This window comes from Pituophis catenifer, unplaced genomic scaffold (genome assembly GCF_029215685.1).
Source record: "Pituophis catenifer annectens isolate HBS135680 unplaced genomic scaffold, rPitCat1.0.hap2 SCAF_3, whole genome shotgun sequence".
Taxonomy (NCBI): Eukaryota; Metazoa; Chordata; class Lepidosauria; order Squamata; family Colubridae; genus Pituophis; species Pituophis catenifer.
In genome coordinates, this window is record NW_027256883.1 from 37832665 (window position 1) to 37849178 (window position 16514).

Genomic DNA, 16514 nt, shown 5'->3' on the forward strand with positions numbered 1-16514 from the left:
CGATACCACGCCGCTTGGTTTCCTTGGAAAAGAAAACTACAATTCCAATCTGCCTTAGCCAGTTGCGCTTGCGCCGTCTGCATGGAAGGAGGGAGGGGAAAGGCCGTTACGTCGCGGGCAACGGCCACGGTAGTGAAGAGGCAGTAAGCGGTAGTACCGGAGGTTTACGTGTTCGCTGCTGGATTTGTCCCGAGTAATAAGAAGAGGGCGAGTTTTGTCAGGTTCTGTGCGTGCTGGTGGAAAAACGGGGATGAAGCTGTGAGGGGCTGCGTACCGAAAGAAGTGAAAAAAAAGAGACGAGCCGCAGGCAGGCAAAGGAGGAGGCGCGAAGCGATGTCTCAGCCGCCTCAGCAGGAGCAGCAGCCGGTGGCAGCGCTGGTCCCGAAGAAGAAGGACCGGCGTATCTTCTCGGGCACTTGTCCTGACCCCAAGTGTCAGGCGCGCCTGTTTTTTCCGGCGCACGGGCCTCTAAGCAGCGGGAGCATCGAGTGCACGGACTGTGGGCAGCGTCATGAACAGCGGCAGCTGCTGGGAGTGGAGGAGGTGACGGATCCCGACTTGGTGCTGCACAATTTGCTGCGGAACGCACTGCTAGGAGTGAGTGGGGCGGGGCCCCCTAGAAAGAACACCGAGCTGGTGAAAGTTATGGGCCTGTCAAACTACCACTGCAAGCTGCTCTCGCCCATTCTGGCCCGCTACGGCATGGATAAACAGACGGGCAAAGCTAAACTCCTAACTGAGATGAACCAAGGAGATGTTTTTGACTGTGCTCTTCTTGGGGACCGTGCCTTTCTTATTGAGCCTGAGCATGTTGACACTGTAGGATACGGCAAAGATCGCTCTGGTAGCCTCCTGTACTTGCAGGACACCTTGGAGGATATTAAGAAGGCTAATAATAGCCAGGAGTGCCTCATCCCAGTCCATGTGGATGGTGATGGCCATTGTTTAGTCCATGCAATTTCCCGAGCACTGGTGGGTAGGGAACTCTTCTGGCATGCTTTGCGGGAGAACCTCAAGAAGCACTTTATGGAGAATCTCAGCCGCTATAAAGCCCTTTTTCATGATTTTATTGATGCGGCAGAATGGGAAGACATAATCAATGAATGTGACCCCTTATTTATTCCTCCTGAGGGTGTACCGATGGGTCTTCGAAACATCCACATTTTTGGACTAGCCAATGTTTTACATCGGCCCATCATTCTCTTGGATTCCTTGAGTGGAATGCGTAGCTCAGGGGACTATTCTGCCACATTTCTCCCTGGATTGATACCAGAAGAAAAATGCATGGGGAAAGATGGCATGCTGAACAAACCAATTTGTATTGCCTGGAGTAGTTCTGGGCGTAATCATTATATTCCTCTGGTTGGAATAAAAGGTGCTGCTTTGCCTAAATTGCCTATGAAATTACTTCCTAAAGCTTGGGGAGTGCCTCAAGACCTTATTAAAAAGTATATCAAATTGGAAGACGATGGTAGCTGTGTGATAGGAGGAGACAGAAGTTTGCATGATAAATACTTGATGAGGCTAGTTGCAGCCATGGAGGAAGTTTTTATGGATAAGCATGGCATTCATCCCAGTTTAGTAGCTGATGTACATCAGTACTTCTATCGGCGGACTGGTGTGATAGGAGTTCAGCCTGAAGATGTTACAGCAGCTGCTAAAAAGGCAGTTATGGACAACCGACTTCACAAGTGTCTCATTTGTTGTGCTCTTTCAGAACTTCATGTTCCTCCAGAATGGCTAGCTCCAGGAGGGAAGCTGTATAATCTTGCAAAAAGTACCCATGGTCAGTTAAGACCTGATAAAAATTACAGTTTTCCTCTGAACAGTTTGGTATGTTCCTATAATCCTGTAAAGGATGTATTAGTACCAGACTACAGTTTGAGTAGTCTGACTGCCTGTAACTGGTGTCATGGCACATTGGTGCGTCGTGTGAGAAGTGATGGCTCTGTTGTATATTTGGATGGGGACAGAACTAATACTAGATCAACAGGTGGCAAATGTGGCTGTGGATTCAAACATTATTGGGAAGGCAAAGAATATGACAATCTCCCTGAAGCTTTCCCAATTACTTTAGAGTGGGGTGGGAGAGTGGTAAGAGAGACAGTGTATTGGTTCCAATATGAAAGTGATCTATCTCTGAACAGCAATGTATATGATGTTGCAATGAAGCTTGTTACTAAGCACTTTCCTGGAGAGTTTGGGAGTGAGATTCTTGTCCAGAAAGTTGTCAATACAATTCTGCATCAAACAGCCAAAAAGAACCCTGATGATTACACTCCTGTAAACATTGATAGTGCTCATGCCCGAAGAGCTGATGATATGCAACAAGGACAAGATTTGGCATCTCAGCTTCCAACCAAAATTATTCTTACTGGACAGAAAACAAAAACACTGCACAAAGAAGAACTGAATATGAGTAAAACTGAAAGAACTATTCAACAAAACATTGCAGAACAAGCACCTCTAATGCAAAAACGAAAAACTGAAAAATGGAAGCAAGTACAAAAAGGCCCAGCTAGAACTGTGTCTCCCGGTACTATTCCTGATGGGTCATCCTCTGCACCTGCTACTCCCACCAAGACTCCTTATTCTCCAATATCTACGAAAGAAAAGAAAATTCGTATAACAACAAATGATGGGCGACAGACCATGCTCACTTTGAAATCCACTACAACATTTCTAGAATTGCAGGAAAGCATAGCTAGAGAATTTAATATTCCTCCACATTTGCAATGTATTCGCTTTGGCTTTCCTCCCAAGGAGCTACTGCCACCTAAGGAAGGGCAAGAAAATGAACCTGTTCCTCTGCTACATGGAGATAGAATAACCATAGAGATTCTTAAAGGGAAGGAAGATAGTAACCAGGCTAGTTCAGTACACTCAGCTCATGTTGTGAAGCATGATGATATTGCTGTTACTAGCAAAATTTCTTCTAAGGAACTTCAAGAGCAAATAGACAAGGAAATGTACTCTTTGTGTCTTCTTGCAACATTTATGGGTAAGGCAATACTAATCTCCTTCTTTATAAGTATAGAGTATAAGTATAAAAATATTTGTACAGCTAGAAATTTTCAGTGTCCAGATAAATTCTTTAGTGATAATAAAAACACTTCTTTTCTATCTTTTACCATACTGGTTACTGTAGGTTAGGAGCATTTTAATATTAAGTAATGTGGAAATCCTGTATTGATTGAACTCATTGAAATAATTCTGTTTAGAGAAGGACTGCCTTAATGAAACTTTGAAAAACTATTAGTTGCAAATTTAGACAAAACCCCCTATTTTATTTCATTTTTTCTTGAATGCTGTTTATGAAGCACTGATATAATGCTCATAAATGTCAGGTATTGAAATATTTTCTGATATATTCAGCACAAATTTTCTCTGTTTAAAGTATAATATTAATGTACATTGTACATTGTTGTTCATTGTACAACATGGGGCATGTTTATTGTTTATATTATTTTTCATAGGGAATTCAACTCCATGGGAATTAAGAATTAGTGTTCTTAAAATATGTGTTTAAATCTGAAAATTGCTTTAAATTTGTATTCACAAAATTGATATATTAACATAAGTTATTTGTTGTATTAAGCACTATCTGCTATTTGGCCAAAACTACTAGGAATTATGTTTTAGAAATCTTTTCACTTAAATTAATTGGTGATGTTAACATATTAATTTAATGTTTTGCAGCTCTTATAACTGGTTGCAGGCTGCATGAGATATAGAAAGCTGATTGATATATGTGTCTTAAGCATTATATTACTGCAATAAAAAAAACACCTTTGGATAATGTTAGAATGGCCTCAGGTTTCTAGAAAACCCTCCAAGAATGTTCTTCCTTTTATTACCCCCCTTGTGACACTGTGTTCTTTAATTTAAAATGGACTTTCCAATCCAGGCAATATAAATAAAGCAGTGCAATTATTTTTTTAAGTGAAACTTCATCGTGTAATGAATTGAAAGCTTAACAATTTGTCTTGTATATGAGAAGAACAATTTTATTCTTTCAAATAAAATCATATTTTCAATGACCTGGATGACTGAGAATCTCCATAGACATATTGTCAATAAAAATTCAGTCCTTTTCCTGGAATCAACTTTTCCTCTTGAATGCAAGTTGAAAAGATATAAGGAAGAGAAAGTAATTTGCTTGCTTGCTTGCTTGCTTGCTTGCTTGCTTGCTTCATTCATTCATTCATTCATTCATTCATTCATTCATTCAATTTCTATAACTGTCCATCTCAGCCAATGACTGTGAGCGGCTTAAAATTCAAAGAATATATTACAGTTAAAAATACTAAAAACTTTTTAAAACAATAAAAACACTAAAAACATTGAGATTAAATATACATAAGACAAAGATACTTGGCCAGTTAGCAATACAGCTTGGAAATGGGGCCCTTAACATATTCAGCACCGCAGGCAGGGGAACATGGACAGGTTTGGGTGTCTTACAAAAGTCTAATAAGGTTGGGCCATTCTAAACTCTGAAAGAAGAATATTTCATACAGCAGGGCACTGCAGAAAATGCTTGTCTCTAATCCTTGCCAGCTGACACTCTTTGGCTGATGGGATCTGTAGCATGCCCATTCTGCTCAATTTAATTGGATGGATAGAGACCCTTGGAAAAAGTTAATTCCTCAGGTATCCTTCCTTATTCTAAATATGGTATCTAATGTTTCTTCCTTATCCTAATATTTCTAAGTGGATAAGAGAGAAACAAAAAAAGTCTGAAAATTGGGTTAACATAAATTGCAATACTTCGATATATGATAGAAAAAATGGAGAGGAGGAAGATAAATAAGTGCATCTAATATATGTGTGGCTGTATGCATTTGACTATGTATGAAAAGTGAATGTACTATGATAGTTTTTTCCAATCTGGTTTACTACTGTCAGAATTGGAAACATTTATAATAATTATAGAAATAGAAATAGAATAACAGAGTTGGAAGGGACCTTGGAGGTCATCTAGTCCAACCTCCTGCCTAGGCAGGAAACCCTACACCACTTCAGACAAATGGTTATTATGTTGGGTCCGATGCATCTGGAGGCATCAGACTGGTATATGTTATACCGAATGATATATTTTGGAGTGGCCTGACTCAAACATTACAAATCAAGCATAAGTAAATACTTTGTACAAAACTCAATTTTGTATGCTCTATTTTTTATATATGAACAGGACTTATTCTTATTATTCATTATTCAAACTAACAACATTGACCAATTATATCTAAATTTTGGATTATTAAAATTGGATTATTTCAAATCATGTTATCAAACCATTATTTAGTTAACTAGTTTCAAGTAATGCTAATTTACTAAAGTTTGGACAAAACAGGAAATTGTTCAAAAGCAGAAACTATATGTCTCCTTGTATGCATCAACTAAGAAAAAGGCAAGAAAGAGTCTTAAGTTTGAAATAAATACAGGCATGCTGACATTCTTTTCTCATTACTTCTGAACTGTGTCAATTGTGTTAACTAATTGCATACAAAATGTTGTCAAGTTACTTAAATGTGAGTTTTAAGACTTGGTGGAAGGCTTGGCAATGATTTTTTTAAGTGGAATACCATTGTGCCACAGAAATGGCAAGTCATGCCCTTGATCTGGTTTTCACTACAGATTGGATTGGGAATAGCCTAACAATGGAAGGGATTATTGTGACCTTTTTAGGTCACAGTAGGTCAGGGGTTGTTTCCTGGATTAATCAGTATCTCCTTTTACAAATAAGTATCTCCTCTTACAAATGTGAAAGTGTTCCATATGTATCTGAAAAAGAATTTTATAAGAGGTCATCTTAGATTGAGGGTGAATGTAATATGGAGACACGAAAATAACTTCTGTTTAATATTTTTAGAGGAATGAGAGATTTGTTTCAAATTCAGAATCATATTCCTTTCAAGTAAATATGGTATTAAAATGGTTCATCTCCAGATGTTTATATATTTTGACAGATTCTTGAATTGCCTGACATTGTAGGAGGAGAGTCTATAGTTAGTCCTTCATAAACTCTGGAAGCTTATGCCTTTTAACAAAACTTGTTAGTTAAATTGCCTGGGACAACTAGTAAAGCTTTGTTTCCTGTGAATAGTCTACATTTACTGTGACATGTTAAGTAATCTTGAAGGCAGTTTCAAGCATAGAATCTAACTAGAGAAAGATGGAATTTTTGACTGAAGCCATAGACCTTGATGGTGTAGAATGGCAATAATTTGAAGACAAAGATATGGTTTGGTTTTAAAACACTGTTAGAAGATAATAATATTCTTACTTATCTGTGATAGAAGACAAACGCTTATTCCAGTGCAATCAATTTTTCTTGAATTTTTTTCTTGAATTTTTTTCCAGAAAATTGTTCTTATTGTTTAGCCCTGTATGTGGTGAGTTTTAAAATATAGTGAAAGTAGGAGAAATGGGGTAGGATAGAATTAAAATGGGCTTTATTGTGATGGAATATGAGTATATTAAAAGTAGTGTCTCTTTAAATTGGACTCATGATTTTAAGGACATAGTCATTCAGTTTTCTTGGAAGCAATATAGAAATGATTTGCCATTCTCTTTTGGGATGTTTCTTGATTTCCTTATCTAACTTGTAGCTCTAGTAGACAAAGTGAACCATGTTCTGCATCTTCTAACTTTGAGACAGCCACATACAGTAAGCACTTCAAGGGTTTTCTCAGGTAATCTGTTAATATACAAAAGATACTTCTCCTGGAATTGCTGGTCTTGTTACAAATGCCTCCTGGGCATGCCTGAAATAGCTGTGCTGAACCTTAGTAGCATATAGCAGCCATGACCCTTCAAGAAGTGGCACTATGGTTGCAGTCCTAGTGTGTCTGTAGAGTGTTGGGATTTACAAAGTTCACTGATAGAGAATGGAGTGTTCTGCAGAACAACAGAATGTTCTGTCCTCTCTCTGAACCATGCTGAAATTTAGCTGGACTGTACTTCTGGATGATGTTTGACAGCATTTGGAACTCCCAACAATCCTGGGCAGTTTGCAACAATTAAATAAAGAAATTGTAATAAAATCAAAAGGTAACAGGTGAGACAGATGAGATGGGGTGAAGTAAAGGGTCTTCTTTTCCCTTGCCAAATGCCTCAGTGAAGAAACACTTGTTCTGAATAACAACAGAGTAGGGTCCAGATCTCAGAGGAAACATCAAGAGGGCAAGTGCCTAATCAAGACATTTAGAAGTGGAATTCTTCTTTACATATCTGTATCATGCATTAATTTGAAATATTTATGTCTTCCTTTTTGCAAGGTTTTCGAAGGCAGTCTGCAGTTAAAATACAGTGTAAGACACGATTTCCAATGTTACTTTTTTTAATAAAGAATTAAGAGAGCACATCATCCTGATTTTTAGAAAACATGGTATAACTGAAAAAGTTATCCGTATTCTGTTTCTTAAATCAATTTTTACTTTGTATTCACAGGGGAAGATGTTTGGTCTTATGCAAAGGGGCTTCCTCATCTGTTCCAGCAGGGTGGTGTATTCTACAATATAATGAAGAAAACAATGGGTATACTTTCTAATTTTATGTTAATGTATCTTTTCTACCATGCTGTGCTTTATATATTTAACACTTTGGTGTTAACTACCTTAGACTGATATGTCTAATTATATGAATGCTGAAGTTCTTGATCTAGAACCAAAATCTGAAAAATGAATTCAAGTCAAGAACTGAAAAGGACTTTGTGATAGAATTAAAATGGAAGACAAATTTACTGTAAAACTTAAGGATCTGAAGACTAGATGTGCTGATATTATTTGGTAATAAGATTTATCTGTCACTTCTGCTATTGCTAAGGTGAGAGAGACATTATATGTCTCTCTAATGACGTATAACGTCCAAGATGGCATAAGCTGCAAGATAATATTGTCTGCTTTCCTTAGCCACATTGCTTCCTATCCCATAAATATATTTGTCTACAAACTTTATAAGGGAAGAACAGGAACTGATTTTTTTTTTTTTGATTTATATGCCACCCTTCTCTGAAGACTCAGGGCGGCTTACAATGCGTTAAGCAGTAGCCTTCATACTGTTGTATATTTTATACAAAGTTAGCTTATTGCCCCCACAAACCGGGTTCTCATTTTACCTACCTTAGAAAGAATGGAAGGCTGAGTCAACCTTGAGCCTGATGAGAATTGAACTCGCAGTAATTGCAGGCAGCTGGAAACTAAATACTATCTTTAACAGTAGCATTAGTCTGTTGCGCCACTCATTATGGCGCTAGAACTGGATTTCCCTGATACTTTTCTCCCTCTATCTTTTCTCTGCTCAGAAAAAATGAAGAATCCATTTTTAGATGTTTTATTTTGATAATCTTCACCTTAATTTAATGGACACAATTTATTAATTAAAATTTATCCATTTCCAATATTGCATATTGTTATTGTTTTGTAGAGGTTGTCTATCACACATTCTTAATAGCCTCTTATTGAAGTTTAGACTATCATTGTGTTCTTTCTGAAAAAGGAAAAATGTAAAATAGTAATTTGCTCAAGAAGACATACTTATCTGTTTTATTAAGATTTATTTATATTTGTTCTGTTATGTGCTGTACTTTTTATGCAAAATACCCAAGGATTTAACCGAAGTATGTATTTTTATATACTCTTTATTGTGGCTATATAAAATTTCCAGATTTAAAGTCAATGTTAAAGAGCAAAGTCCGCATGCACATTTCACTAGGGCATTGAATCTTATTTAGCCAGTCTTCTATTCTTTTTCATTTTGTATTTTTTGAATGTATTTGGGGTATATAAATAATATCTTACTTTTTATATTTCATAATTTGATAAGTTTTATTAAAAGTCATAAATATGCATTTTTTATTACACTTGCAGGTCTGGCTGATGGTGAACACTGTACTTTTCCACACTTGCCTGGCAAGACCTTTGTATACAATGCAACGGAAGATAGATTGGAACTTTGTGTGGATGCTGCTGGTCATTTCCCTGTAGGTTCTGATGTGGAAGACTTGGTTAAAGAGGCCCTAAATCAAGTACGAGCAGAAGCTTCTTCAAGAAGCAGGGAAGCAAGTCCTTCGCATGGACTGCTAAAATTAGGTAGCGGTGGAGTAGTTAAAAAGAAATCAGAGCAACTCCACAATGTAACTGCATTTCAAGGAAAAGGCCATTCTCTAGGCAGTGGAGCCAGTAGCCAGCAGCTTCATCCAAAAGTTAGGGAAACTCCACTTGGAAGAAAGCAAAATACAGGTACAGATTTCAATACCAATTCTGCTAAATTGGACCCTTCCATGTATACAGGTGATTCTGGAAATAGTGAACTTATACGGATAGCTCCTGGAGTAGGAACAATGAGAGATAGTAGACAACTTGATCCTAATTTAATTGAGGCACAGCGGAAAAAATTGCAGGAAATGGTTTCTTCAATTCAGGCATCAATGGACAGACATCTTCGAGATCAAAATACAGAGCAATTGGCAACAAACGATTTTTCTCAAAAGAAATTAGAGGCAACAAGTTCATCAGTTAAAACAAAGAGCCCTCAAATGAGTTTAACTGAATCATTTACTTTATCAAGTGGCAGTGGTCGTTTGAATACAGAAATAACTGATAGTAACATGTCAAATGCATTAGCGGCATCATTCTCCACAAGATCAAAAGCCCAAAAAGGAAATTCTGTTGAAGACCCTGAAGAGATGGATAGCCAAGATGCAGAAATCACTAATACAACTGAGCCAATGGATCATTCATGAAAAGTCTAACAGCTGATATCAACAATAGATTACTGTGCAAATGTAGTTTGTTGGCTGGACCACATTAATTTAGTCATTGAATCTTGTATGTTTCAAAGATTATATGTTACTCATTGCATGATAGCAAGTGTATGATAGACAGTAACCTTTAATTTGACATTCTGCTGCCAGGTTAGCTCTCAGTTACCTGTATATTAGTTATTAGAACAAGCACTGAGAAAAAAAAATATCTGCTGTAGTTGTGGATTATCTCTTTTTTTTTTGTAATTTTTATTCCATTAAAGTCTTAATCCTTCAGCCCCTATGAAATCATTAAGATATTTTTTCAGTTTGATATGTGAAAATAAAACCTGACAATGTACTTGTTTGTCAGATAGTGGTCCATATTTCATTAAACAACATTTGCTTATACTTGACATTTGAAATCAAATTTATATCTGTTAGATAAGTCAAAATGCTGAAGTACATTTACTGATAGTTCTTTAAAATTGTAAAGGAAGATATGGAAGATAGTATATAAGAAACATAAAATAAAGATATCTGAGCTATAATTCCTTGCTTTATTGGCAAGTGATAGTATGTTTTGTTTTGAGTTGCTAAAATGCTATAGTATGTTTTTACATGGTCAAAGACAATAAAATGCAAGCATTTTAAGAACAGAATAATAAGAATTTGATTTGATTCAGGAACATTTTACAAGTAGGCGCTGATTATCTGTGATCCCTTCCTATGTTGGATTAATCAAATTTAACAGAACTTTCATCGGGTTTTGCAGTGAATTAATAAAAACTTCTTTTAAATTCCTTACACCTAAGACATACTTAAAGCTTTTATTGTAATACATCACTTTACTTAAACTGGATCCACTTTAAGCAGCATGTTCACCAGATCTATTTTTTAAGAAAGAGACACTGTTTGTTTCAGTAAAGCAGAAGTTTATGTTGATACTAATGTTGCACTTTTTGCCTCTTCGCATATTTCTATTTATGTGCATTATTACTACTACATCTGATAAAAATAAACTTGAAAGGGTGAAAGACAATATAGAAAAGTATAGGAAATAAATCTTAAGTTCATAGTTATTATCCAGGGCTTGGGCACATATGACTTTTTTCTGTCTATAAGTTTATAGTATAAATACTTGTACTCTTAAAGTATATTTAAACTTTTTGCAGTTACAATCACACAAAATTACTAAGGAATGCTATGATTAAATACCCCCCAAAAGGGAAGGCTTATTTTTTTATGTGGGAAAGTTACTTAGAGATAACAATTGCCTCACTTCACTTGAATATCTTATGCATTTACATACCACTTGTCTTTTCTCCTAAGAGGGAATCCTCCAGATTTTATCTTGTATTGCACTATTTGTGTATAAAGCCTTCAAACCATACTTTCATGAATGAGTAATTTTAAATATATAATTTTGCTCTTTAAGAAGTAAAATATGTCAACATACAGTTTTAAAATTGATCCAGGCCATACAGAATAAGATGCCTGCATAATCAGAAAACTACTACAAACTGCTAGCAAATGCACAACCATGTGGCCATGACACCAAGAAACCAGTTGTGCATTCATAAGGGATTCATAGGGTGAGAAGTATTTCTGACATCGGCTAAGTTCATAATGAATTTCAAAACTAGCATGTAACAGAATATAAAGCTGGCTGATATAAACAAGAAAGCAGCAGCGCTTTTTTTGAGCAACAGGACATCAACACTGGATATCCTTTTTAAAAAATATGGCTTCTGTTATACAATGCTTGGAATTATGGTGCTAGAGCTGTTGTGAAGAAAATACTTTTTGGCAATGAGCATTTCCATAGGGCTTACATTTCTAGGACTGAGTAAAAACTGGCAATTTTGTATTGATTTGAATGTAAATTGTTGAAATGGTTTGACAGTTTAGTGACTTTTTTGGTAATGAAATAGAATAATGATTCTAGGGAATAAACAGAATACGATCAGTATCACTTACTGAAAATTCATGTATGAATAGGATAAGTTGTGAAGCTGGAAAGGCACAAGTAGCTTTTTAATTTTAATCTGGTTGGTTTGACTAAGTTAAGAATTCTTTCTGTAGAAACTTTTCTTTAGGGAATTCTCTTAATTTTTTTTCTAGGCAGAGAATACATTCTTCATTTTTGTATCTTTTCCTTTGTGTGACAACAAATTTTTGAAACGCCCAATTTAAAAAAATTAACTATTAAAGACTTAGGAGCTATGTGAATTTTTCTGCTGCATCTGTAAATGCTTGGTAAACATTACATATTAAGGTTTAATATTACAACTGTGCACACAAAGTGTAGGCTGATTCCTATCAAAGTTAATGAGACTGAGGTGCACAAATATATGCTCAAAACCATTGACTGTAATAGCATCTTGTTGCAGCTAAACTGCTGAATTTCAGTAAGCTTACGTTCATATAACTTGCTGTAGTATTGCCTGTTTCATGATTTAATCAAATGCAAAAATAATTAATGGAGAAAAATGGTGGATCTGGCAAAAGAAATAGTAATGATGTCTGAACTGAATTTCCTTAAGAAATAAGTAGCATAAATATATGTGTATCACAGTTTTCTTGAAGGGAATGGTATCCAGTTTGATAATTGGAAGATCATGATTTTTTGAAGTCAGACTGTTGTTCCTTTCAGGTAAAACAAATTTGTTATTAAATAGCAAAGCAATTTTCTTTGTAAATAATAATATAAATATTAGTACAACAGAAGCTTGGCAGTATTCAATGTACTGGTTTACTAAGAGAATAGCCTCTGTGTTACCAGAGGAAAAAATGCAAATAAAATAAAATGCATTTTAGAAATTGCTGGCATTAAGGCATTTTGCAGGTTTTAATTTAAATGTAAATGATTTTATGATACATTATATCCCCTTGTTACATTTCTGTATTTGTTGGAAACTTAAACATAGACCATGTGCAATTAAAAATAACATCCTATGTGCTGGAGTCGGACTATGTCTTCTTTAACTTTTGAAGATTTGTACTCATTATTTACAAAATAAAAAAAAAGTAACGAAGATTCTGATTTAAAAAAATGCAAAATATTTCTTATGTTCTATTTTTCTTCTGCAACCTTAAACAAAAATTCTAGTCACTTGGTTGAAAATAACAGTATGTTATAGGAAATAAAATATAGGATTTCCTGAGTTATGCTTTCTATTCACTGTTTTAGTAAAGAACACAGAAGAGCATTGTTATACTTTTATTGTAATAATGCTATATGGAAAATGTAGCTTTTTGAAGATCAAAGTGACTATTTTTTTCCCATCAGAAAAGAATTTAATTATGATACAGAAGTCTAGCAAAGTGTTTTGATGATTGTTCCACCATATCCATATTCAGCTCAGCGTACAACACAAGATCTCAATCTATACTGATTTTTCTTTTAGATAAGTTTGATATGCTGGTTGTTAGAACTTCATCAGTAGCCTGATAGGTGGAGTTGTGTATTCAAAAATATTTCTTCCAATAATTTTATTGATATCTCACAGTCGTTTACATTTTAAGGTGCTGCATTTAAAATTCTTTAAGTCAGAATTCTTACTTTGCCCCCATGATTGTAGCAAAAGATTGAACTGTAACTGATATTTTTAGATTTTATTTTATTGAGGATTATTGCCAGAAAAGAGTGCACTTTTGGAAGTAATTGGATTTCTAAAAAAATGTATATTAAGCATTAGCACTGTATATATTTAGGATATCTTTTAAAATGGCAAGTGCTTTACATATTGAATTAAACTAGAGTAGTAATGATACCATGTTCACAATGCTGGCCATTCAGCACATTTGAATTTTATTTGTGATTGCTGTACTAATTTGTTTTTTTAATTTGTAATGTAATAATAGTGTATTATAACTGTGTATTATATTACATTTTACTGTACAGTATTTTGAATTTTCTTTGATTGCAATATTAAAAATCTAAGCCAAACAATTTTTTCCTTGTCCTTGTATCAAGTTATTGTACTGAGGTGATTATTATAGGCCAACTTTCCATGCCTTTCATCAAGGCAAATTCCTTTGTATATGGGAATGACCTAAGTAGACTTTTCAGTTTCTATGTTTCAGAATGCCAGTTATTTAGGGACATTTTAATTCGGAAATTTGTTAGTTGGACAATACAATCACATGTATTATTTTAAATTCATATACATTATAAATTGGAGAGCACAGATATACATATAGAAGTTAGGTAGATTAGAATAACTTTTTCGGAGGACTGTTGATGTGTGGTCAAAAATAGGCCTGTGGATTTGTTCATCTAGATGTATATCCTACTTTTCCTTTTTGGAGAATCATACCTAAAATAATTTCTAGATTGTCTCCACCCATAAAATACTTGTCAGATCTTAAATTTAACTACATTCAATAATAATAAAGTATTACTGAATACTTCATACTATGCATGAAGAATATGCGAGAGAAATTATAGGATTGTGAACTAAGGGGCTATTTACCATTGTATCACGTCTTATTAGTGGAAATTGGGGTGGAAGGTTTTTTGGGAGGGGTTTATAATATTTTTAAAAATTTGTTTAATTTTAAACAAATTTTTAATTTTTTTAGTATGATGACCTGAGCTCAAAGAAAAAAATATACATACAACTAGTCCTCGACTTGCAACCCTTCATTTAGGAACCGTTCAAAGTTTCAAAAGTACTGAAAAAAGTCACATGGCTGGTCCTTGCACTTAATGACCATTGCAGTGTCCCAACAGTCACGTGATCAAAACTGGGGCAATTGATATGTTTTTAGGATGGTTGCATCTCCCACCTGTGCCCCGTTTTGGGCCTGGACGGCCTCCTGCAACACTGGCAGCCAAAACAGGATGCAGAGGGCCGCACATGGCCCCCTTGCGCCCTGTTTTGGCTAGCAGAGGCACTGCAAGCCTGTCCTTTGCTATTTCTAGGCCAGCCCCGCGGGCTGGAACTAAGCAACCTGCGGGCCGCATCTGGCCCACAGGCCTTGAGTTTGACACCCCTGGAATAGCAGATGCTTTCTGTGAAGAATAATGTATTTTGTCAGTGGTATTATACTGCAATATTAAAATACTTAATTAGCTTTCAAATCTAATTTCAGACATAGAGAGTCATTAGTGTCTTTAGGGTAGCAAATTAAAAGATATCCTATCAAAAAGCAAATGAAGGAACTGCTAACTTTTCTATTTTGGAAGCAAAGGCAAATATCAATATTCCGTATAAATCATATTTAAAATTAATATTTATATCACTTATGTGCAGCCACTTCACTAAAAAAAATTTCTAACAATTTCTGTGTAGACCCGAAGGCCACCACTTAGTGAGTCTGTAATAAAGATCCTAACAGTAAAGAAAACATGTAGGTTTACTCTACTCAACATTGTATATATGTTGACTTTGGCATCACTGACATACTTCCTTAAAATAGAAAAGTATACCAGCAAAGTGGATAACACTGACCTAGTTAGAGATTACATGTCCATCTCACCCATTGCCTCAAAATTGTAACAATCATTAATTGATTAATCGGGCATAATTCTTAACCAACATTTTTTACAATGTACATAACATTATAGATTTACCGGCATACATAGGGAGATCATTTTAAAAACTCAGAAAAATATATATTTTTTAAAAAAGCTATGCTCTGTATTAGAAATATTGCAACCGCTCAATCACAACTAAATGATAACTGGGTTTCTAAATATAGGTTTAGAAAAAGCAGTAATTTTTAATGGGTGATTTCTTCCTTCTTCTTTAGGTAGTATGTAGTGTATGTCAATTAAACTTTTTTGTTCCTAAATAACAACGAATATCAGATATATTTATTGGGAAAGACACCTTTTGTTTTATATATCTGCTTTTAGAAAGACAAAAAACCGGTCTTCTTTAAAATGTACATTATGGATCTGGGAATTGTGCCGCACAGTTTTGAAGCCAAATCGAGTGCTTTATCTGAGGCTGCTTTATTTGACCCCCAGTCTTAAAAGCGGAAAGGGTGAACTAAAGCCAGGGATATTTATTTCGGCTTACATGTCTAGATTTAGGGTCGTACGCTCACTGGAAAGCAAATCTTGTCGAGTTCAGTGGTTGATCAGCGTTATGTTGGAATCGAAAAGTTGAAAGCTTTACAGGGAAGATACATACTTTTCGTCAGGAAATATATTTTCAGGTGCCACAGAACAGAGATTAAAGATAAAACTGTATCCGTGGCCTTATCTTAAAACTTTTATTCTCAACATTATTAATGCCAACGCACATCTGTATGCCAGGCATTAACAAGCAAATTCCATGTCCCTTCGATAGCTCAGCTGGTAGAGCGGAGGACTGTAGAGGCGGAATTTCGCACGGGAATCCTTAGGTCGCTGGTTCGATTCCGGCTCGAAGGAGGCTTACTTTTCTTTCCATTTGTTAATTTTTAAACTGGCATTTCAGATGGGTGAAACTTTTGTTATCCTCCCTGATTAAAATTAACGTTTATTGGGAAAGCATACTTTAAAATGAAGCGGTTCTCTTTATACAAGCCAGCGTAAGAGGCCAGTCCGAAAATAAACCAAAAATGCGCCTCACCTTTTTCTTTTAAAACAAGTGCGGAAAAAAGGAAAATAGCGCATTCGCTAACGCAATAATGCTGCCCGATGGAAACACGTGGAAAACTCTCATGTTCTCTCGCCCTCGGTGAGGCAAGGACTCGCCTTCCCAGCAGCCCTTGAGCTTGAGCCCGCCAGTAGCTCCTCCTCCCTCGCCAACCTCTCCAGTATCCCGCCACC

The 16514-nt window shown here is 35.6% G+C and overlaps 1 protein-coding gene and 1 non-coding gene across 2 annotated transcripts; both read left to right on the forward strand.

Moving 5' to 3' along the window:
• Nucleotides 1-93: 93 nt before the first annotated feature.
• On the forward strand, nt 94-10156 carry VCPIP1 (valosin containing protein interacting protein 1). The gene is made up of 3 exons (XM_070940508.1): nt 94-3001; nt 7453-7539; nt 8871-10156. Exons 1-3 carry the CDS (start codon nt 334-336, stop codon nt 9743-9745), a joined length of 3630 nt encoding a protein of 1209 aa, XP_070796609.1. The 5' UTR covers nt 94-333; the 3' UTR covers nt 9746-10156.
• Nucleotides 10157-16040: 5884 nt separating this feature from the next.
• Nucleotides 16041-16133, forward strand: TRNAY-GUA (transfer RNA tyrosine (anticodon GUA)). The gene is made up of 2 exons: nt 16041-16077; nt 16098-16133. It is a non-coding gene; the product is annotated as a tRNA-Tyr (tRNA).
• Nucleotides 16134-16514: the final 381 nt, after the last annotated feature.

Coding starts and splice junctions, on each gene's coding strand:
- VCPIP1 (XM_070940508.1), top strand. CDS start 334: ATGTCTCAGCCGCCTCAGCAGGAGCAGCAGCCGGTGGCAGCGCTGGTC. Junction 3,002..7,452: donor TCTTCTTGCAACATTTATGG/GTAAGGCAATAC, acceptor TTGTATTCACAG/GGGAAGATGTTTGGTCTTAT. Junction 7,540..8,870: donor TATAATGAAGAAAACAATGG/GTATACTTTCTA, acceptor TTACACTTGCAG/GTCTGGCTGATGGTGAACAC.